The sequence below is a fragment of the Heteronotia binoei genome, chromosome 19, assembly GCF_032191835.1.
Source record: "Heteronotia binoei isolate CCM8104 ecotype False Entrance Well chromosome 19, APGP_CSIRO_Hbin_v1, whole genome shotgun sequence".
NCBI lineage: Eukaryota > Metazoa > Chordata > Lepidosauria > Squamata > Gekkonidae > Heteronotia > Heteronotia binoei.
In genome coordinates this window covers 36968105-36990719 of record NC_083241.1, presented here as the reverse complement: position 1 = coordinate 36990719, position 22615 = coordinate 36968105, and the positions used below count along the sequence as shown (strand labels likewise).

The window sequence follows — 22615 nt, the reverse complement described above, 5'->3', positions numbered from 1 at the left end:
TTGCGGGCTGTCTACTCTAAAGGACACTCGGCGTCCAGACATTAGGGCTTAGACACAGGAAGAGAATCACTGGACTGTCAGTCCTTTTTGCCTGAATAAACACACAACCGCAAATGGTTATAGTGACCACCAATTATTAAGACCATGCAGCGATACAATAACTCTTGAGCCATTTCTGAGCTGGTGCCTGTTTGAAGTTAGTTGAGACTGTATGTCCTGTCATGAAACACTGTGAGATTACTTTAGTGTTATATGGAAGAGGCTGTTATTCACTGTGAAGCTGTATGAATTGTGGGGCATGGATTATTCGCTTTGAAGGGAAATGGAGCAGAGCTTTCCACGGCTCGAAGATCTGTCAAAGCAGGAGCTACGAGTCGACTCCCTGCACTTTGGCGCTCTGCTGTCTTCCGTGAATGCACTCTTTGAGAGTTTTGTCTATATGCATTTGTCTGTTCTTGCCGCTATCACTTTATTGTATCGCTATATATGGGTCTTAGCAATCGCTGGTCGCTATAACCATTTGTGTCCGTGAGTTTATTCGTTTATGCGACCTCTCTCTGTCGTAAATAGTCCTTTTTACCTGGCAAGGGGACTCCGGCAAAGCTGCTGGTGAGAGCCTGCCGCAGGGTTTCCAGATGCTGCTGCAGGACGGTGTTGCGGCTGCGCTCCTGGATCACGTCCACCTCCAGCTTCTCCACGGCCGTGCGCATGCTCTCCACGTGCTTCTGCAGGGCGGCGTTCCTTTCCTCAAACTCCATGTTGGACTTGCGCAGCTGACGGAGTTCGGCTTCCCGCGCTATCAACCGCCGGAGAGAAAAGGGGGGGGGGGGAAACAAACATGCCTTCTAAGAGACCAGTGACTGGACGTGAGGAAGATTTCAGTCTTTGCTGGGATCAGGTCCTCAGGAACCCACGGCAATTTAGGGCAAGGTCTACTACAGCCCTAAGGGGAAAGGGTGGTGAAGCTGCAGTCCTGCAGTCAGAGCCCTCTGCTCACGACCTGAGTTCAATCCCAGAGGAAGCTGGGTTCAGGTAGCCGGCTCCAGGTTGACTCAGACTTCCATCCTTCCGAGGTCAGTAAAAGGAGTCCCCAGCTTGCTGGGGGGAAAGTGTAGAGGGCTGGGGAAGGCAATGGCAAACCACCTCATAAAAAGTCTGCCGTGAAAACGTCGCAATGTGACATCACCCCAGAGTCAGAAACGACCGGTTGCCTGCACAGGGGTCTACCTTTACCTCCTACAGCAGCAATGCAAAGACAACTGACGATTGTTATGCTAATTTCCTTTACTTCTGCCTTGCCTTTCTCCCCAGTAGGGACTCAAAGCGACATCATAAAGTTCTCCTCTCCTCTGTTTTATCCTCACTACAACCTAGTGAGGTGGGGTAAGGCTGAGGGCCTGTGACTGGCCCAAGGTCACCCAGCGAGTTTCCATGGCATGAGTGGGGATTTGAACCTGGATCTTCCTGATATTAGTCTGACACTCTAACCCACAGGTGGCCAAACTTCTTTCACGTAAGAGCCACATAGAATAAACGTCAATGTTTGAGAGCCGTAAGACATGAACAAATATTCCACGTGCCTTCATTAAAGCTCTTAATACTTTCTTTGCACAGAAAGATAAAATATATGTGTGTGCACTTTACATGACCATGCTAAAAGGAGACTTTTTAAAAAACTAAAGCTGGGAATAACAGTCCCCATAAAACCAACATAGGGAAAAGTTGGAGAATTATTTTTTTAGCACTAGTGGGAAAAGCAAACAAATGCACACCATATAAATCACTGACCAGTGTCTGCCTCAATACAAGTCTCTTTTCGCCTTGACACCAAGGTTAGTAAATACAGCTACTCCAAGAGCTATGAAACTAAGGGGGAACCCTGTGCCACCCTCTTTAATTCTGGCCCTCTTTCCAGTGGCTCTCTTGGCTCTTGCACTCTCTTTCCCCACTCTAGGTCTCTGGGCGATTTCTGTGCTAAGGAGAAGAGCCTGCAAGCCTGCCTATATCCCCCTCCTTCCCCACTTTGCACATAATGAAAATAATCGCCAAACTATGAGTCAGTGGCCAGAGGCTGACTGAGATCCCAATGCTAAAAGCACACTTACTTGAGAACAAGTCCGTGTTACATTCCTCCTCAACTTCTAGGAGCTGCGCAATATGAGCAAAAGAACCGCATATGGCTCCAGAGCTGCAGTTTGGCCACCCCTGCTCTAACCACTATACCACACTGGCTTCCTCCAGTGAGAAAATATTTTGACAGCTATAACAAAGGTGGTTTGTGTCCCAAGAAACACTGTTTTTGTTCAGACACAACAGCAAACCACAGTTCGCCGTCAGAGGAATGACTCTTGGGTGGGGTGTATCCTTGGGTTTGCACATTACATACCCCCACATCTCCCCCTTGTGCAGTGCCATCTATTTAGGAAACATTCATAAACCTTCTTTATGAACCACCAAGTTATGGTTCGCAATTGCGCTGAAAAACCGTGTTTCCAAATCAAGAGTTTATTCCCGGCTTGGGATCTTGGTTCGCAGAGGAAATGCAAACCACAGTGCGCTGGATCGAACGGAAGAGCTAAACTGCGGCTTGTCGGGGAATCTCTCCTCTGTGGGCCACGTCCAAGGAGAGGGAAGGCGAGAGGGAGAAGACTCTTACAGTTAGTAGCCATCTGTGGTTTGGCACCATGTGTGGACCAAGCCCCCGTTTGCCACTAAACTGGGAAAGGCCTGTTCTTCCAAAACAGTCTGAGAAATACCAGGAACAGCACCCTCAGAAGAGGTTAAAGCAGGGGTGGCCAAACTTGCTTAACGTAACAGCCACATAGAATAAACAACAGGTGTTTGAGAGCCACAAAGAAGGGACAAAGGAAGGGAGGAAAGCGATAGATAGGAAGGGAGAGGTGGAAAGAAAGCCACTTTAACTTTCAACGCATTCTCCAAGCTGCCAGCTGGCTTGGCTTGGAAAAGTGATTTAAAGAGAGAAATGGCTTCTCCAAGCGGAAAGGTGGGGGCTTCGAGAGCCACACAATGTGTGTGAAAGAGCCACATGTGGCTCCTGAGCCACAGTCTGCCCACCCCTGGGTTAAAGAGTGCACGTTCCAAGTTCCTCCGCAACAAAAAAGATCAAGGCCTGGAACGTGCTTTGGCCAAAGCAGCTGAGTGCAAGAACATATGCTGGAACGCGGTGGAGACCTTTTTGGACGAAGAGCAAAGACAAGCTAATGGCTCTCTGCCATCCTTCGCTTTTACCACCGCTGCCCAGAAGTCCATTATCATCTGTGCGATTACTGAAATGCCTCCTGACTCCACAAGAGGCTAATTAAACCGACATCCGGCCTGATCCAGTCGCCGGGTTATCACGGCTGAGGCGCAGGTGGCTGCTCGTCCCGCATGAACCACAGCGGAACATCCTGACCCAGGCATAGCCGTGAAAGGATACTCCCTTCTTGGTACTGATCCGGTTGGTGGCAGGAGTGTGCAGCCGTGTCACTACGGTACAGCACAAGTGGACAACATAGCACAAGTGGACAACACTTGCTGCTTCCAAAGAGTCAGTTTGATGTAGCGGTTAAGTGCGCGGACTCTTATCTGGGTTAGTTAAGTGTAGTGTGGTTAAGTGTTGCTGGAGAAGAATCTTGAGAGTCCCTTGGACTGCAAGAAGATCAGATCAGTCTGTCCTAAGGGAAATCAACGCAGACTGTTCCCTGGAAGGCCAGATGCTGAAGCTGAAGTTCAAAGACTTTGAGAACCCAATGAGAAGGGAGCACTCCCTGGAGAAGACCCTGATGCTGGGAAAGACAGAAGGCAAAAGAAGAAGGGGACGGCCAAAGAGGAGCTGGCTGGACAGCGTTACTGATGAAACAAACATGGATTTGAGCAGACTTCGGAGGATGGTGGAAGACAGGAGGGCCTGGCGTGACTTTGTCCATGGGGTCACAAAGAGTCAGACTCGACTGTGCAACTGAACAACAACAAAAAGTTAAGTATAGTGGTTAAGTGCGCGGATTCTTATCTGGGAGACCCGGGTTTGATTCCCCGCTCCTCCACTTGCACCTGCTGGAATGGCCTTGGGTCAGCCATGGGTTTTGTAGCTTCTTGAAAGGGCAGCTTCTGGGAGAGCTCTCTTAGCCCCACCCACCTCACAGGGTGTCTGTTGTGGGGTGGGGAAGGTAGAGGAGATTGTGACCGGTCTGCGACTCTGAGATTCAGAGTATAGGGCGGGATATAAATCCAATATCATCATCTTCTTCTTCTTCCCTAGAAGGCAGAGATCCTGAAACTGGGGCAAGGGGAGGGCCTCCTGGCACCAGTGTTGAAGGTCAGAGCAGTCTCAACACCCACAGACCACCGGAGCAGACTCTCCATCTTGTGGGAGAGCTAGGAACCCTGTGCCTCCATCTCTGTAGCTGAACAGAAGCTTAATGTGAGGCTCCTACAGAGATGGCCTATATGGCCTCTTCCAGCTCTATGATTCTAGGCTTACCTAGAGAGCCAGTTTGGTGTAGTGGTTAAGTGTGTGGACTCTTATCTGGGAGAACCGGGTTTGATTCCCCACTCCTCCACTTGCAGCTGCTAGCATGGCCTTGGGTCAGCCATAGCTCATGCAGAGTTGTCCTTGAAAGGGCAGTTGCTGTGAGAGCCCTCTCAGCCCCACCCACCTCCCAGGGTGTCTGTTGTAGGGGAGGAAATAAAGGAGATTGTGAAACACTCTGAGACTCTTCGGAGTGGAGGGCGGGATATAAATCCAATATCTTCAAATATCTTCATCTTCTTACCTTTACTGTGATTCAGAAACTCCTCCGTGAAGATCGGAATATCGAACACAGACCGTTCCTTGGTATCGGCTTCCTTCTGTGCAGACAAGGAACAACATTGTATCTTGAGCGTTCTTGGTGTGAAATGATGGATAGACTCAAAATTATGAGAACAGACAGTGAGAATGTCACTTAGCACCTTCCCAAGAACCAAGTCATGGTGGGTTGTCAAGGAAGTCTGAGGTACAGGAGGGGTTCTGATCCTAGGAAAGAGATACTGATTTGGGTTGCTATATTTTTCATCAATATTAAGGGGTGCTCTTCTCTGAACTGCACTTGCACAAAACCCCAAACCATACCCACCCCAATATATCTAGAAAATCAGAAAAGCCATATTGGATCAAGACAATGGCCCATCCAGTCCGACACTGTTTCACACAGTGGCCAAAACCTAGGTGCCATCAGGAGGTCCATCAGTGCGGTTAAAATTCCAGAAGCCCTCCCACTGTTGCCTCCAAGCATCAAGAATACAAAACATAATTGCCCCAGACATAAGAACATCAGAGAAGCAATACTGGGTCAGGCCAATGGCCCATCCAGTCCAACACTCTGTGTCACACAGTGGCCAAAACCCAGGTACCATCAGGAGGTCTACCAGCAGGGCCAGAACTCCAGAAGCCTTCCCACTCTTGCCCCCACCAAGCACCAAGAAAACAGAGCATCACTGCCTCAGACATAAGAACATTAGAGAAGCCATGTTGGATCGGGCCAATGACCCATTCAGTCCAACACTCCATTTCATACAGTGGCCAAAACCCAGGGGCCATCAGGAGGTCCACCAGCAGGGTCAGAACTACAGAAGCCTTCCCACTGTTGCCCCCCAAGCACCAAGAAGACAGAGCATCACTGCCCCATACAGACTGTTCCATCTATAACTTGAAGATGATAGCCACTGATGGACCTCTGATCCATATAAGAACATCAGAGAAGCCATGTTGGATCAGGCCAATGGCCCACCTAGTCCAACACTCTGTGTCACACAGTGGCCAAAAGCCAGGTGCTATCAGGCTTGGACTGTCGCTAAACGGAGATTGTCATATATGTTGTCGAAGGAGATTGTCATACTTTGGTCGTATCATAAAAAGACAAAGGTCACTGGAAAAGACAATAACGCTAAGAAAAGTGGAAGGCAACAGGAAAAGAGGAAGACGTAACGTGAGATGGATTGACTCAGTCGAGGAAGCCATGAGGGCCCTCAGTTTGTGAGACCTGAGCAATAGCGTGTTTTGGAGGACATTAACGGAGCCTCGTGGCGCAGTGGTAAGCTGCAGTACTGCAGTCTGAGCTCTCTGCTCACGACGTGCGTTCGATCCCAACAGAAGGTTGGTTCAGGTTGCCAGCTGAAGGTTGACTCAGCCTTCCATCCTTCCAAGGTCAGTAAAATGAGTCCACAGCTTGCTGGGGGGAAAGCGTAGATGACTGGGGAAGGCAATGGCAAACCACCCCGTAAAAAGTCTGCCAAGAAAATGTGATGTGATGTCACCCCAGAGTCGGAAACGACTGGTGCTTGCACAGGGGACTACCTAATAAGAGCATCATGGCGCAGAGTGGTAAAGCTGCAATACTGCAGTCGGAGCCTTCTGCTCACGACCTGAGTTCGATTCCCGCGGAAGCTGGTTCAGGTAGCCGGCTCGAGGTTGACTCAGCCTTCCATCCTTCCGAGGTCGGTAAAATGAGTCCCCAGCTTGCTGGGGGGAAAGCGTAGGTGACTGGGGAAGGCGATGGCAAACCACCCCGTAAAATGTCTGCCGTGAAAACGTGATGCGACGTCACCTCAGAGTCGAAAACGACTACCTTTGCCTTTTTAATTCATAGAGTCACTAATATGTTGCGAGTGACTTGATGGCACTTAACATGCAAAGCGCTATGGAGTAGCTAAGATCAAATGAAGGAAGCGGGGCAATTTCAGCAGGACCTGACGGCTCCTCAACTGTGCCTATGAGAAGCGTCAGGAACAAAAACAAGGCTCCAGTCCAATTACCTGGATATGAGCTTCACTGCAGCTTTGCTTCAGAACAAATATGCATAGGATTGCTCTGTGCAAAAAAGCAAGAGAAACCTCTGAGGAACATAAGAACATAAGAGAAGCCATGTTGGATCAGGCCAATGGCCCATCCAGTCCAACACTCTGTGTCACACAGTGGCAAAAAATTTTATATATACACACACACTGTGGCTAATAGCCACTGATGGACCTCTGCTCCATATTTTTATCTAAACCCCTCTTGAAGGTGGCTATGCTTGTGGCCGCCACCACCTCCTGTGGCAGTGAATTCCACATGTTAATCACTCTTTGGGTGAAGAAGTACTTTCTTTTATCCGTTTTAACCTGTCTGCTCAGCAATTTCATCGAATGCCCACGAGTTCTTGTATTGTGAGAAAGGGAGAAAAGTACTTCTTTCTCTACTTTCTCCATCCCATGCATTATCTTGTAAACCTGTATCATGTCACCCCGCAGTCGACATTTCTCCAAGCTAAAGAGTCCCAAGCGTTTCAACCTTTCTTCATAGGGAAGGTGTTCCAGCCTTTTAATCATTCTAGTTGCCCTTTTCTGGACTTTCTCCAATGCTATAATATCCTTTTTGAGGTGCGGCGACCAGAACTGCACACAGTACTCCAAATGAGACCGCACCATCGATTTATACAGGGGCATTATGATACTGGCTGATTTGTTTTCAATTCCCTTCCTAATAATTCCCAGCATGGCGTTGGCCTTTTTTATTGCAAACGCACACTGCCTGCAAGGGCAGCGAACTCCAGTTCTGAGCGGCAGATGGACACGCAAAGCGATGTGGAATTCGTAATGGACTGGTCCTCGCACCTCTCCTGTCTCGCACCTCGTCTTTTCGCTCTGCAGGAGTCACTTAAGCGACAAGGGGAGCTGGGGAGCTTGATCTCACTGCCTTTGCACAGATGCTCAGCGGGAAAGGCATTTGTCCTTCTTGCTGGCTGGTGCACAGCGGAGCTAAAAGGGTTCTCTAATAAACCTGACCTCTGGAGCGCTGCCCAGTGGCTCTGGCCAAGGCACAGCTCCTACGAAGTTTTATTGTCCCACCTGCGCCCAGTCCAGAAGTACCGGGCAACCAAACAGCATCCGGGCCAGGAAGACAAAAGAGAGGCTGCTGCCACTGGCCAGGGGAAGCTCGTTCAAGGGCAGCTCTGCCTCCAAGTTAATTCATTGCTTGTTGGCAGCAGCCGTGCCGCAGAATCTGACATGGTTATCCAGAAGTGAGTGCTGCTATGGGGGCTTGTTGCTCACACGCACACCATCCACATCTTCAGTACGGATCGAAAGCTGGCGCTTGCTCAAATCCAATCTTGTTTTTAACAAGTTAAGCCAGTTTGGTGTAGTGGTTAAGTGCGTGGACTCTTATCTGGGAGAATCGGGTTTGATTCCCCAGTCCTCCACTTGCACGTGCTGGAATGGCTTTGAGTTAGCTACGGCTCTCGCAGAGCTGTCCTTGAAAGGGCAGCTTCTGTCAGAGCTCTCTCAGCCCCACTCACCTCACAGGGTGTCTGTTGGGGCGGAAGAAAATAAAGGAGATTGTAAGCCGCTCTGAGTCTCTGATTCAGGGAGAAGGGTGGGGTATAAATCTGCAATTCTTCTTCTTCTTCCAAGGAGAAGAAAGGCAAGAATGCCGGCAGCCGCAAAGGTGAAGCGGCTCTTCAGGAGTTTAGTGAAACAATTGTGCTAGCGGCAGATATAGTTATCCGTTAAAACACTGGCTATACAACCTAGCATAGTCCAAGATGTCAGACAATTAAGAATATTTTTAGATTGGGGGGGGGGGGGTCAAGAGCCTGGATGTCTGTAAGCAATGTTAAAGACTTTGTAATAATTTGAATTTATATGTGTGTTCCTTTAATTATCAGTGGCCCCGTGGCGCAGAGTGGTAAAGCAGCAGTACTGCAGTACTGTGGTCTGAACTCTCTGCTCACAAGTCACAACCTGAGTTCGATTCTGGCAGAAGCTGGATTCAGGTAGCCGGCCCAAGGTTGACTCAGCCTTCCATCCTTCCAAGGTTGGTCAAATGAGTCCCCAGCTTGCTGGGGAGAAAATGTAAAAGACTGGGGAAGGCAATGGCAAAAAGTCTGCCGTGAAAACACTGTGAAAGCAACGTCACCCCAGAGTCGGAAACGACTGGTGCTTGCACAGGGGACCTTTCCTTTTTTCCTTTAATTGTGGTAAACTGCAGTAGAGAAAGGGGGATGAAAGAGGGGGAATGAGAAGAGACTGGATTTAGGGGAGGGACTGTGGCTCAGTGGTAGAGCATCTGCTTGGTAAGCAGGCCACAGGTTCAATCCCCGGCATCTCCAACTAAAAAGGGTCCTGGCAAATAAGCGTGAAAAACCTCAGCTGGAGACCCTGGAGAGCCGCTGCCAGTCTGAGTAGACAATATTGACTTTGATGGACCAAGGGTCTGATTCAGTAGAAGGCAGCTTCGTATGTTCATATATGATTTATACCCCGCCCTTCACTACGCTAAGGAATCATGCACTAGGATCTCAAGAGACCAGGGTTTGAAATCCGCACTGTGCCAGCAGACTTGCTGGGTGGCCTTGGGCCAGTCACACACTCTCAGCCTAACCTACCTCCCAGGATCACTGTAATGCTTAAAAGGGAAAGGGAGGCCTAAGTGTGCTGCCTCAAGATATACATGACTCTGCCTTACACTGAGTGAGACCCCTGGTCCATCAAGGTCAGTCTTGTCTACTCCGACTGGCAGCTGCTCTCCAGGGTCTCAAGCAGAGGTCTTTTGCATCACCTGCTACCTGGACCTTTTACCTGGAGATGCTCGGGATTGAACCTGGGACCTTCCACGCGCCGAGCAGAATCTCTACCTTGAGGAACAGCCCCTCTCTGAACGGCAGGAAGGGAGAGATTAAAAAGGTCTTAATAGACTGAGAAGTATTACAGAGATTATACCGCACTGAGGACAATATTCTAGAGCAGGGGTGTCGAACTCATTTTTATGAGGGCGGATCTGACATAAATGAGACCTCGTTGGGCCGAGCCATGTCGGGCCGGGCCATATGTGTACCTACTTAAAGGACACAGACAAACACAATTAAAGATTCTGCTTAATTAGCAAAGATTAGCACTCATTGGTTTTAAAGGTGCTTTCTTTGTATCTCTCCCATGGGATCCAGGGAACTGGGCAAAGGACGCTCTGGCTCTTTCCTTCCATCCCCAGGGGGCCAGGAGGGGGAGGAGTCTAACCAGTAGAAGGAAGAGAGGCTTGGCTCAGTAGCTCTGCTGTACAACTGAGAAAGCCTGGCAAAGCAAGCTCACCTTTCCTCCTTAAGGGAGGAGCCTCAGCCAATGGAGAAAATAGAGGTTTTGCTCTGTAGTTCTTGAGCAATTGAGCAAGCCTTGCAAACCAAGCTGTTATGCAGAAGGAAGCAAGAAGAGCGGGAGAAGAAAGCAGACGAGAGCCAGTTGATAAGAGGGCCTCTGAGGGCCTGATTCGGCCCCTGGGTCGCATGTTTGACACCCCTGTTCTAGAGAGACAAGAGGTGAAATCCAAACTCTGCACTCTGGCATTAAGTGATATCCATATAGATGCATTCACAATACCATGAGAGGTGGTCCAGAGGGTCCCTGAAATACAGCTAATGGAATGTTTAGGCGAAGAATAAACTGTGAAATATCGACAGGCCTGAACTTGGGAGCGCTTTCACAATATGTACCTTTATCAGATCCGACAGCTCCCTTTTATGGTGGAAAGGAACGAGTGAATGAACGGGACTGGTGTACATCAAAGGCAAAAGAGACAAAAGCAAAGGAAAAGCAAGAAACAATGAGGGGCTGCCAGGAAGAGAGAATCCAGGTCGCAAACAGATACTTCTGAAGGAGCTAAAAGGGTCACACGGACCCTCTCCCAAAACGTAAATCTCAGGCAACCTTGGGGCCTTGCTATGACAACTGAGGATACTCCCTCCACCCTGCGGGGACCCAACATTTAGGTCTTGTGGGAGACGAAGAACAACCACCACCACAAAAAAACAGCGGCGTAGCTATCGGACTGTTCGCAGGAGTAAAGAGGGGAAGTTTGGAACTGGGGTGCATATTTATCCCTACCTGAGGCCTTGGGGACTAGGGCTGACAACCTCCAGGTGGGATAGAATATAATCTGAGAGAGGTCACTATAATGGATAACACAACAAAAAATGCAAGCTAGTGACCAATTTACTAAGAAGTATATAGAAATCAGTCCAAATGTCCAAAACATGTATATACAAGTCCCAAAGTAGTGTGGTGACAAGCCAATCGATTAAGTACTTGTTTCTTTCCAGTCTTCATCAGACCTGGGACCAATATTGATTCAATGATAATAGATTCTTTACACAATTTTCAAAAAAGAGGGACACAGAGTGTCTCCAGCAGCAACTTCACATCGGCTGCAGCTCAGTATGTGGCTTCTTGCGCAATTGTGTAAAGAATCTATATCATTGAATTGAATCATTGAATCAATTTTGGTCCCAGGTCTGATGAAGACTGGAAAGAAACAAGTACTTAATCGATTGGCTTGTCACCACACTACTTGGGGACTTGTATGTACATGTTTTGGACATTTGGACTGATTTCTATATACTTCTTAGTAAATTGGTCACTAGCTTGCATTTTTTGTTGTGTTAACCTCCAGGTGGGGCCTGGTGATCTCCCAGAATTACAACTGATCTCTGGATGACAGAGAGCAGCTCCCCTGGAGAAACTGACTACTTTGCAAGGTGCACGCTTCTACATCATTACATCCCACTGAGGTTCCTCCCTTCCTCAAATCCCTCTATCCCCAGGCTCCACCCCCAAATCTCCAGGAATTCCCCAATCCAGAGTTGGCAACCCTGCCTCCCGATTACAGAGCTCCAGGTACAGAGAGTGAACTTTATGGCATCCATCTACTCCCCACACTCTTCCATTCCTAGGCTCAACCCCACCCCCCCCACCCCAAATCTCCAGGAAAATCCCAGAGGAGTTGGCAACCCTTGGAGAGGCCAGTCCATCTACAGATATTCCCCCACCCCCAAGAGGAGCCGCGATGAAGAAAGGATGACAAGTGAGGGAAAGCAAGGGTCAAGAAGTAGAGAAGAGCCACAGTTCTGGTGGCTTGGTGTCGGGGGTGTGTGGCCTAATATGCAAATGAGTTCCTGCTGGGCTTTCTCTGCAAAAAACCCCCACCAGGACAGAAGAGAATGTGCGTGAGAGAGAATAGAGGGAGGCTGGTAGAACCCTAGATATAAGGAAGATTCTTTAAAAAAAATCAAATGTTCTAAGTCTTTTTGCAGGCCCCCCTGAAGGAAATCCCATTGCAATTATTAATTAAGGCTTGCACAGAGCTTTGGGAAAGAGGCGCTGTTGGAATAACCCCTTTTCCGACGTCACTCAAAGCCCAAAGTGAAATGGAGGAATCCTGAAACCCGCAGTACGCCTTTGTGGCTGTGAAGGACAAGCTTTTGTCTTTGCCGGATTGCAGCGATTATTAACTGAACAGTAACAAGACAGTGGCATAAGCTAGGAAAGGAAGAAACGGGGAGACACTTCTGGCCTCTGGCCCATTTGGGCTGCTAAGCGTGCACCACACACGCCCAATGCACAAGGCAGAGATGGAATGGGTTTTTTTTTTCCTTTTCGTTTTCGCCAGGCCCATTTTGTATTTGAACACCTCAGGCTTTTAAATGAAGTGTCAAACATGATTTGGGGCCAAGCAAGAAAGCTAAGTGGTTAAGAGCCTACAAGGGAATACCGGCAGTTAAGTCTCGCTCCAGATCGGCATCTGTCTCGTAAAAGGGGGCTGGGCCAAGGTGAGCCGGGTGCCATTTGGCGGCCGGCCAAGAGAGACAACCGCTCCGTTAGACCTTCAGACAACCCTTCAGACAACCCTTCCGGTGGGCGGCCTGAGCAAACTCACAGCTAGCTGCCTTATCTGCTAACAAAAGAGGTGGTATAAAGGCAGCTAGAAACACACAAACCTGGGGAGACAACAAAACACAGAATCGGAGGGGAGGGGCGAGGACTAAAACAAAACCTTTCATCTGCAGGAAGCAGCAGAGATGCGAAAACTGTCAAAAAAATATTTTCGGTATCGCTCCCACAACCTGCAAAATCCAGAAGTTTCCACCAGGAATAAGCTGTGTTTATATAGGGTCCTGCCATTTCTCCATATTCTTTTATCTTAGCTAGCAACAAAGGTACCACTTGTATCGGATCTTCAGTTATAAACACAATATCGTCTGCAAATGCTCTATATTTATAAGAAAATCCTCTAATTTTCAATCCTTCTATCTCTTTATCGTCTTGTATTTGCATTAGCAGAATTTCAAGAGCCATTATAAACAACAATGGTGAAAGCGGACATCCTTGTCTTGTACCTTTGCTCACCTTCATTTCATTTGTAAGGTGGGACGGCAAAAGTGAGAGGGGGCACAGTGAGAGGGGTTCTAGACTCACTGGTGGACCTCCTGATGGCACTTGGTCTTTATGGCCACTGTGTGACACAGAATGTTGGAATGGATGGGCCACTGGCCCAATCCAACATGGCTTCTTGTAAGGGGAGGGACGGTGGCTCAGTGGTAGAGCATCTGCTTGGGAAGCAGAAGGTCCCAGGTTCAATCCCCGGCATCTCCAAAAAAGGGTCCAGGCAAATAGGTGTGAAAAACCTCGGCTTGAGACCCTGGAGAGCCACTGCCAGTCTGAGTAGACAATACTGACTTTGATGGACCGAGGGTCTGATTCAGTATAAGGCAGCTTCATATGTTCATATGTCTGCATTTATACACAATTTTGCGTATTGATCCATATATATTGCGGAATAAGCTGTGTTTAAAGGGGAAATGCTCGACACGTTTACATGGCAACTACACCTTTTAAAGATGACTAATTACATCACGTAAGTAATTTTAGTAAAGGCTAAAACCCAGGGCCAGCCCAATCTGGTTGAGGCGCGAGATAAAAGGAAGTCATCAGCCATCAGTGGTTATTAACCACAGTATATATATATATATGAGTGTGTGTGTGTGTGTGTGTGTGTGTGTCAGGCGCGAGATAAAAGGAAGTCATCAGCCATCAGTGGTTATTAACCACAGTATATATATGTGTGTGTGTGTATGTACACACACACATATATTGGTCACTGTGTGACACAGAGTGTTGGACTGGATGGGCCATTGGCCTGATCCAACATGGCTTCTCTTATGTTCTTAAGTCCTTCTTCACCCAAAGGGTGATTCACACGTGGAATTCACTACCACAAGAGGTGATGGCAGCTACAAGCATAGCCAGCTTCAAGAGGGGATTGGATAAACATCTGGAGCAGAGGTCCAGCAGTGGCTATTAGCCACAGAGTATTGTTGGAACTTCCTGTCTGAGGCAGTGATGCTCTGTATTCTTGTGCTTGGGGGGGGGAGGGGCACAGTGAGAGGGGTTCTAGCCTCACTGGTGGACCTCCTGATGGCACTTGGTCTTTATGGCCACCGTGTGACACAGAATGTTGGACTGGATGGGCCACTGGCCCGATCCAACATGGCTTCTCCTATGTTCTTACGAGTTTAATTCAAAAGCGTTTTGTTACAATTCAAGTGTTCTCACACTACAAAGCGTTCTATGAAACGCCCAGAGATAGGAGCCATGGCCTTGAGTGCCAGGCTGTTTCTCAGGAGGCATATAACTTCCGCTCTCTTGAAGACAAAGCTAAGCATACATCCCAAGGACACATTGGAAACAAGCAGATAATGGCAAGGGACTTGCCCTCTAGGAGGCTGCACGGGTGACCATCCGGGAGAGGGAGGGGGGAGGCGGCATCAGAATTCAAAGGGACATTGGCCTGTTCTGGAAACCCACCGGAGGGCTGGGGGGGGGGGGGAGAAACGAAAGGAACATAATTCCCTGCTCTCAAACCTGGGCGTGACCTGAGCAGGAGAGCCCAGGATAGCCCAATCCCGTCAGATCTTGGAAGTTCAGCAGGGGTCGGTCCAGCTTAGTACTCAGATGGGAGACCACCAAGGAGCTCCAGGGTCGAGATGCAGAGGCAGGCAATGGCAAGCCCCCTCTGTTCACCTAACCTGGATGGCCCAGGTTAGCCTGATCTTGTCCGATCGCTAAGCAGGCTTAGCCCTGGTTAGTATCGAATCATACAATTGGAAGGGACCCTCCAGGGTCATCTAGTCCAACCCCTTGCCCAATGCAGGAAATTCACACACATGCTCAGTTATCCCTGCTCCAAAAGATGGCAAAAAACCCCCCTCCCAAACCTTCACAAAACAAAAGATGGCAAAAAAACAAACCCACTCTAGAATCCCTGGCCAAACAGACCTAGAGAAAATTGCTTCTGGATCCCGAAGTGACAACTTACATTTCCCTGGGTGTGTAAGAAAGGGCTCCGAGAACTAAGCACTGATGCAACCGGTGTTCCCTCTAAGCTGAGTTAGTGTGAGCTAGCAAACAATTCTTCAGCCTCCAGCTCACACATTTTTGTCTCAGCTCAGGAAAGACGGCCCCAGAGCAAACTGATTTGTGCAGCAGCTCACAATGGTCGGGAAACCACCAAGGTGATATGATTCCCATCTTCAAGTACTTGAAGGGCCGTCGTAAGAGGATGGTGTGGAATTGTTTCCTGAGGCCCCGGGAGGCAGGACCAGAACCAATGGGTTGAAATTAGATCAAAAGAGTTTCCAGCTCAACCTCAGGAAGAATATCCTGACCGTTAGAGCGATTCCTCAGTGGAACAGGCTTCCTCAGGAGGTGGTGGGCTCTCCTTCCTTGGAGGTTTTTCAGCAGAGGCTAGATGGCCATCTGACAGCAATCAAGATCCTGTAAATTTAGGGGGGAGGTGTTTGTGAGTTTCCTGCATTGTGCAGGGGGTTGGACTAGATGACCCTGGAGGACTCTTCCAACTCTAGGATTCTATTAGGAAGAACTTCCTGACCGTTAGAGCGATTCCTCAGTGGAACAGGCTTCCTCGGGAGGTGGTGGGCTCTCCTTCCTTGGAGGTTTTTAAACAGAGGCTAGACGGCCATCTGACAGCATTGAAGATCCTGTGAATTTAGTATTTGTGAGTTTCCTGCATTGTGCAGGGGGTTGGACTAGATGACAATGGAGGTCCCTTCCAACTATGATTCTAAGCCCAGGGTTGCTACACAGAGGCAGGCAATGGCAAACCTCCTCTGAATGTTTCTTGCCCTGAAAACCTGGTGGGATCGCTGGAAGTCAGCTGTGACTTGATAGCCAAACCACCACCACCACCACCCCGCCCCCCAGGCAGCCACGTCCCACTCTCCTACAATTTTCTGCCTCCTTCTATTCCCCCACACTCCTGGGGGAAAGAGCTTTCAGAGTCGGATTAACAATTAGGTCAAGCAGGCACTGGCCTATGGACCCCATGCCTTTAGGGGCCCTGGGCTGGCTTCCCCCATTTCCTCCCCCCTCTGCCCCAGTTTCCCCCCTGCTTGCAGCCCTCCCAACCTGCACGTGCAGCCGGCCGCTGAGCTGGTCTTTGCTCGACTTGCCTGATGCGGCTGCTGCTGGCGTTGTCGCCGAGTCTGCCTCTCTCCGCCTCTCCCTTAGCTTAGTAAAAGGGGCTTCTGAGAAGGTGCCTGCAGGCTGCAGCGGGGGCTGTGGGTGGCGGGGCGGGTGCTCAGACTCTGAGATCGTTTGCAAGGGCCCCCCCCCAAGATTTCGACTGCCTAGAGTCAGACTGTGGAGAGCCAGTTTGGTGTAGTAGTTAAGTGTGAGGACTCTTATCTGGGAAAACCGGGTTTGATTCCCTACTCCTCCACATGCACCTGCTGGCATGGCCTTGGGTCAGCCATAACTCTGGCAGAGGTTGTCCTTAAAAGGGCAGCTGCTGGGAGAGCCCTCTCCAGCTCCACCCACCTCACAGGGTGTCTGTTGTGGGGGGAGGAAGGTAAAGGAGATTGTGAGCCGCTCTGAGACTCTTCGGAGTGGAGGGCGGGATATAAATCCAATATCTTCATCTACCTCACAGGGTGTCTGTTGTGGGGGAGGAAGGGAAAGGAGATTGTGAGCCGCTCTGAGACTCTTCGGAGTGGAGGGCGGGATATAAATCCAATATCTTCATCTACCTCACAGGGTGTCTGTTGTGGGGGAGGAAGGGAAAGGAGATTGTGAGCCGCTCTGAGATTCTTCGGAGTGGAGGGCGGGATATAAATCCAATATCTTCATCTACCTCACAGGGTGTCTGTTGTGGGGGAGGAAGGGGAAGGAGATTGTGAGCCGCTCTGAGACTCTTCGGAGTGGAGGGCGGGATATAAATCCAATATCTTCATCTACCTCACAGGGCGTCTGTTGTGGGGGAGGAAGGGAAAGGAGATTGTGAGCCGCTCTGAGACTCTTCGGAGTGGAGGGCGGGATATAAATCCAATATCTTCATCTACCTCACAGGGCGTCTGTTGTGGGGGAGGAAGGGAAAGGAGATTGTGAGCCGCTCTGAGACTCTTCAGAGTGGAGGGCGGGATACAAATCCAATATCTTCATCTACCTCACAGGGTGTCTGTTGTGGGGGAGAAAGGGAAAGCAGATTGTGAGCCGCTCTGAGACTCTTCGGAGTGGAGGGCGGGATATAAATCCAATATCTTCTTCTTCTTCTAGGGGCCCCCACAGGGTTTGATCCGGCACTGAGTTTTAACCTGACAAGGCCCTAAAGGCGGGGCCTGGCTCAGGCCCATCCCGTTATTCTACATGCAACGTGCACAGAGGTGCTGAGGCAGAAAAACTTGCCCGAGGCGTTGACCTCATCTGTGTTGGAAAGCGGGCAAAAAAAGAGAGAAAACCTTGGGAAATAAACAACAAACACAGCTCCTCCGCACAGCACCAGAAGACTGGGAGGAGGAGAAGGCAGCGTGGGCATTGCCAGTGCTGTCCTGGGAGAGTGGGGGGTGGGGGGTGGGCAGAGATTCTCCCAAGGACCATCTTCCCACCCCGCCCCCCATTAGCATCTAAGCAATTAAGGAAAATTGCCCATTCCCTAAAAGGCAGAGAAATCCTCCTTAACGGAACAGCGGTAATGAAAACCATCAGCGCTCTTCCATTATTGAGTACATTACCCCAGCATGCAAAGGATTCTCTGGGGGGGGGCTCCGATGTACTTAAGCCACTCTGAGGCTCGCTCGAGGGACTGAAAATCATACGGATTTGATTACCACATCGTTGCAGAAGGGCTAATTTGTTGGGGCTTAGCGACTTTTTCTTTTTTTGTCGTCTGTCATAAAATGAGAAGAGAAACGCAAAACCTGGGGGCTCCTCGTGCCGTCTTCGAAAGAGACAAAGAGGCATTTGCGCCGCGCGGTTGGCCTGGGAAGGAACGCGAGCCAGCTTTTAGAATGGGACCTAATTTTAGGGGCTCCAGAAATAAACTGCAAAGCTGATGAGATCAGTGGAGACGTGACAAGGGAGAAACAGGAGAAAGGAAGAAAGGGGTCCTTTCACAAAGTTTATCCGGCAGGGCTTGTGACATCAGGAGCCCCGTGGCGCAGAGCGGTAAAGCTGCAGTACTGCAGTCGCAGCCCTCTGCTCACGACCTGAGTTCGATCCCAGCAGAAGCTGGTTCAGGTAGCCGGCTCCAGGTCAACTCAGTCTTCCATACTTCCAAGGCCAGTAAAATGAGTCCCCGGATTGCTGGGGGGGGGGGGAAAGTGTAGATGACTGGGGAAGGCAATGGCAAACCATCCCGTAAAAAGTCTGCCGTAAAAACGTTGTGAAAGCAACGTCACCCCAGAGTCGGAAACGACTGGTGCTTGCACAGGGGACCACCTTTACCTTTTTGCTTGTGACATCAGTGTTTTGTATGACTCCCAGGCAGACAATCGATTTTTAAAAATGCATTTTACTGCTTTTTTCCAAGCCTCTCGCAGGATACGTGATGCCAAGCAACCCAGGCTTCTCCCCGGGGTAATAATACTTTAGATGTGACAGGAGTTGTTTTGATTGTGATGAAGGGGTGGCCAACGGTAGCTCTCTGGATGTTTTTTTGCCTACAACTTCCATCAGCCCCAGCCAGCATGGCCAATGGCTGGGGCTGATGGGAGTTGTAAGCAAAAAACATCTGGAGAGCTAACGTTGGCCACCCCTGCTGTAATGAACTGGTGTGGCGTGAAAAAGCCACACCTTTCGGTGACTATATCCTCTGGGTGTATATAACAGGGGTGGCCAAACTTGCTTAATGTAAGAGCTACAAAGCCCCGTAGCTATAGTGGGGCCTGGGAGAGGCCAGACCCATCCTTTCAACCCCACCCCCTTCTGACTATATGGCCCCTCCATTGGAGGGCCCCCAATTTGTCCCATTTGCTCACTGCCACTCTGAACAAGTCGTAGCCTTGCTGCTGGGCTTTTTGCTTTTTCTCTCCCCTTCCCTAACACACCTTGCAGAGCAAAGGGGGGAGGGGGGAGGGAAGAGAGTCAAGAGATCTCTGTCTCTCTGAGAGATGGGCACATAATGGGGTGGGGGGAGCAGAACTGCTGTGACTGCCCAGGCGAAGGGTGGTTAGCTTGTGGGGCTCAAGGCAGCTTACAGTGTCGAGAGCCCCGGAGTGCCAAACTGGGTGGGCACAACAAATCCTGCTGTGGACCCCAGCAAACATGAAAGCCACAGAGAATAAACGTCAGATATTTGAGAGCCACAAGACATGAACATCAGATGTAGGTGGGAGGGAGGGAGGGAGGAAGGAAGGAAGGAAGGAAGGAAGGAAGGAAGGAAGGAAGGAAGGAAGGAAGGAAGGAAGGAAGGAAGGAAGGAAGGAAGGAAGGAAGGAAGGAAGGAAGGAAGGAAGGAAGGAAGGAAGGAAGGAAGGAAGATGGAGGAGGGAAGGAGAGGTGGAAAGAAAGCAACTTTAAATGCGTTCTCCAAGCCACCGGCTAGCTTGGCTTGGAGAAGTTATTCAAAGAGCGAAATGCTTTCCCAAGGCAGCCGACAGAGCAGTGGGGACTTCAAGAGCCACACAATATGTGTGAAAGAGCTGCGTGTGACTCCCGAGCCACAGTTTGGCCATCCTTGGTAAATAAGAAGACAGCTGAAATCCGTTAACAGCTTTAAGATGGCTGGTGCAACAGAGTAATGTGACTTTTGGAGATCCCAGATAAGAGCACATTTGGACAGAGAGCCATCTCTACGCCCGGTGATAAAATGTGAGGCTCTTCTAATGCCAGCTGCAGAGATTTAGAAAAGAACAGCAGGGGAAGGACTGGCAGATCGGCACTTCACGTTATCCTTCCAAAGAGCTGAGCTGTTTTATTGGGGCGGGGGGAGGGGGGGGGAGTCTGGAACGAAAGAGAAGTTCAAAGTTCTCACCCAGTGATTTAAGAGAGTTATTTACCCAGGGTTGAGTTCGTCTAGTTTTTGAAAAGGATGGCTGTGTTCAGAGATGGTGAACGGATCGCGAGTTTGTCCCCCGACGTGAGCAAGCGGCAAGGCTTCCAGCTTGCAGATCCCCCCTGCCTCCCATGTTGAGAGTCAGTTTGGTGTAGTGGTTAAGTGAGCAGACTCTTATCTGGAAGAACCGGGTTTGATTCCCCACTCCTCCACTTGCACCTGCTGGCATGGCCTTGGGTCAGCCATAGCTCTCGCAGAGGTTGTCCTTGAAAGGGTAGCTGCTGTCAGAGCTCTCTCAGCCCCACCCACCTCATAAGGTGCTTATTGTGGGGGAGGAAGGGAAAGGAGATGGTGAGCCGCTCTGAGATTCGGAGTGGAGGGCGGGATATAAATCCAATATCATCACCATGTTGTGGCCAAAGGCTTCTCTGCATTTCGCTTGCAAACAAAACTGTGGTTTAAAGTCCCACTCTCAGGCAAGACATAAACACTGATTTATGAAAGAGCTCCAGATCGGTGGTCAGTCTTGTGCTCCACATTGACAGTAAAGACTCTGTGGTTGAGGAAGGAGGGGGGAAGTGCAGGAACCTTGGGCTTTTCAGGCCTCTTCAAGGAAGCAGAAGTTTTATTTACTATTTTATGTACTTGTTTTTTAAAAGATTTTATTTACCTGTGTTTTTTTTTAAAAGAGCCCCATGGCGCAGTGTTAAAGCTGCAGTACTGCAGTCGGAGCCCACGGCTCGCAACCTGAGTTCGATCCCAGTGGAAGCTGGTTCATGTAGCCAGCTCCAGGTTGACTCAGCCTTCCGTCCTTCCGAGGTCGGTCAAATGAGGACCCAGCTTGCTGGGGGGAAAGCGGAGACGACTGGGGAAGGCAATGGCAAACCACCCCATAACAAAAGCCTGCCATGAAAACGTGAAAGCAACGTCACCCCAGAGTCGGAAATGACCGGTGCTTGCACAAGGGACCTTTCCTTTCCTTTTCCTTACTTGTTTTACATCCTGCCTTTCTCCTCACTGGGGGCTCCCGAAGCAGCTTACGTGGTTTCTCTTCGATCCTCCATTTTATTATCACACAACAACCCTGTGAGGCATGTTAGGCTTAGGGAACGTGCCTGCCACAGAGTCTCCCAGCAAGCTTACACGGCACAGCAGGAAACAGAACCCAGGAGTGCCTGAAATTTTTGAGGCTGCAGGCCCATTTGGGATTCAGACTCTGGGCAAAATCACAAAATGGCTGCCATAAGAGGGGGCGCCGAGCCAAGACCCCCTCTAAGCTGTGGAGTCTTGTGAGCAAAAACTCAACTTTGTGAGCTATTAGCATTAAAGAGAGCTACTGGCATTAAGAAGAAGAAAAATTGCAGGTTTATACCCCACCCGTCTTTCTGAATCAGAGTCTCAGAGTGGCTCACAATCTCCTTTACCTTCCTCCCCCGTAACAGACACCCTGTGAGGTGGGTGGGGCTGGAGAGGGCTCTCACAGCAGCTGCGCTTTCAAGGACAACCTCTGCCAGAGCTATGGCTGACCCAAGGCCATTCCAGCAGGTGCAAGTGGAGGAGTGGGGAATCAAACCCAGTTCTCCCAGATAAGAGTCCACGCACTTAACCACTACACCAAACTGGCTCTGGATTAAAGTGGTGAGCTACTGCATCAAACACTGGTGCCAATCGCAAAATACCAGAGTGACACCATGCCTAACTCTAGTAATAACTCTTCGACATTTCAGCCGTAAGCCCCATTTAACAGGATGACTTTGACAATGAACATATATTGTTTAAAATATTTTCTAGTGCCCACACAAGTTTCTCTTCAATTGCACAGCAAAGACCCTTGTGCTGTGGCAGCAGCTGTTTTAAAAAAAATCTGTAGAAGATGATGATATTGGATTTATATCCCACCCTATACTCTGAATCTCAGAAGAAGACTGTAGATTTATACCCCGCCCTTCTCTCTGAATCAGAGACTCAGAGTGGCTTACAATCTATATCTTCTTCCCCCACAACAGACACCCTGTGAGGTAGGTGGGGCTGAGAGAGCTCTCCCAGCAGCTGCCCTTTCAAGGACAACTCCTGCGAGAGCTATGGCTGACCCAAGGCCATTCCAACAGCTGCAAGTGGAGGAGCGAGGAATCAAACTCAGTTCTCCCAGATAAGAGTCTGTGCACTTAACCACTACACCAAACTGGCTCTCAGCCAATCAGACTTCCGGTGGCCTATCAGAAGCCCTGCTGGGCAAAAGCCCCACCCGGCCGTGCCTACTTTCTGAAAGACTTGGCGGGAACCAGAAAAAGTTATCTATGGCTCTATGGCGCCCATGGGCACTGAGTTGGAGAATCCTAACCACTAAAATGGCCCTTGCTGGTGGGATACTGTTCCAAGACAGACGTAAGGTTAAATTCAGGTGCATTTCAGGACAAGGAAGCTAAACTTATATATGCTGCCTTTTTATTTTCCTTTCGGACACTGGACCCTAACTGGAAT

General features: G+C 49.6%; 1 protein-coding gene across 1 annotated transcript in view; it reads right to left on the bottom strand.

Moving 5' to 3' along the window:
• The window catches only part of HMG20A (high mobility group 20A), a 47448-nt gene that overhangs the window by 5486 nt on the left and 19347 nt on the right, over nucleotides 1-22615 (bottom strand). Inside the window, exons 6-7 of the mRNA XM_060260175.1 lie at nucleotides 4776-4851; nucleotides 581-796 (exon numbers count right to left, since the gene is read on the bottom strand). Coding sequence (XP_060116158.1) covers nucleotides 581-796; nucleotides 4776-4851 — 292 coding nt within the window. The remainder of the gene's footprint in view (nucleotides 1-580; nucleotides 797-4775; nucleotides 4852-22615) is intronic.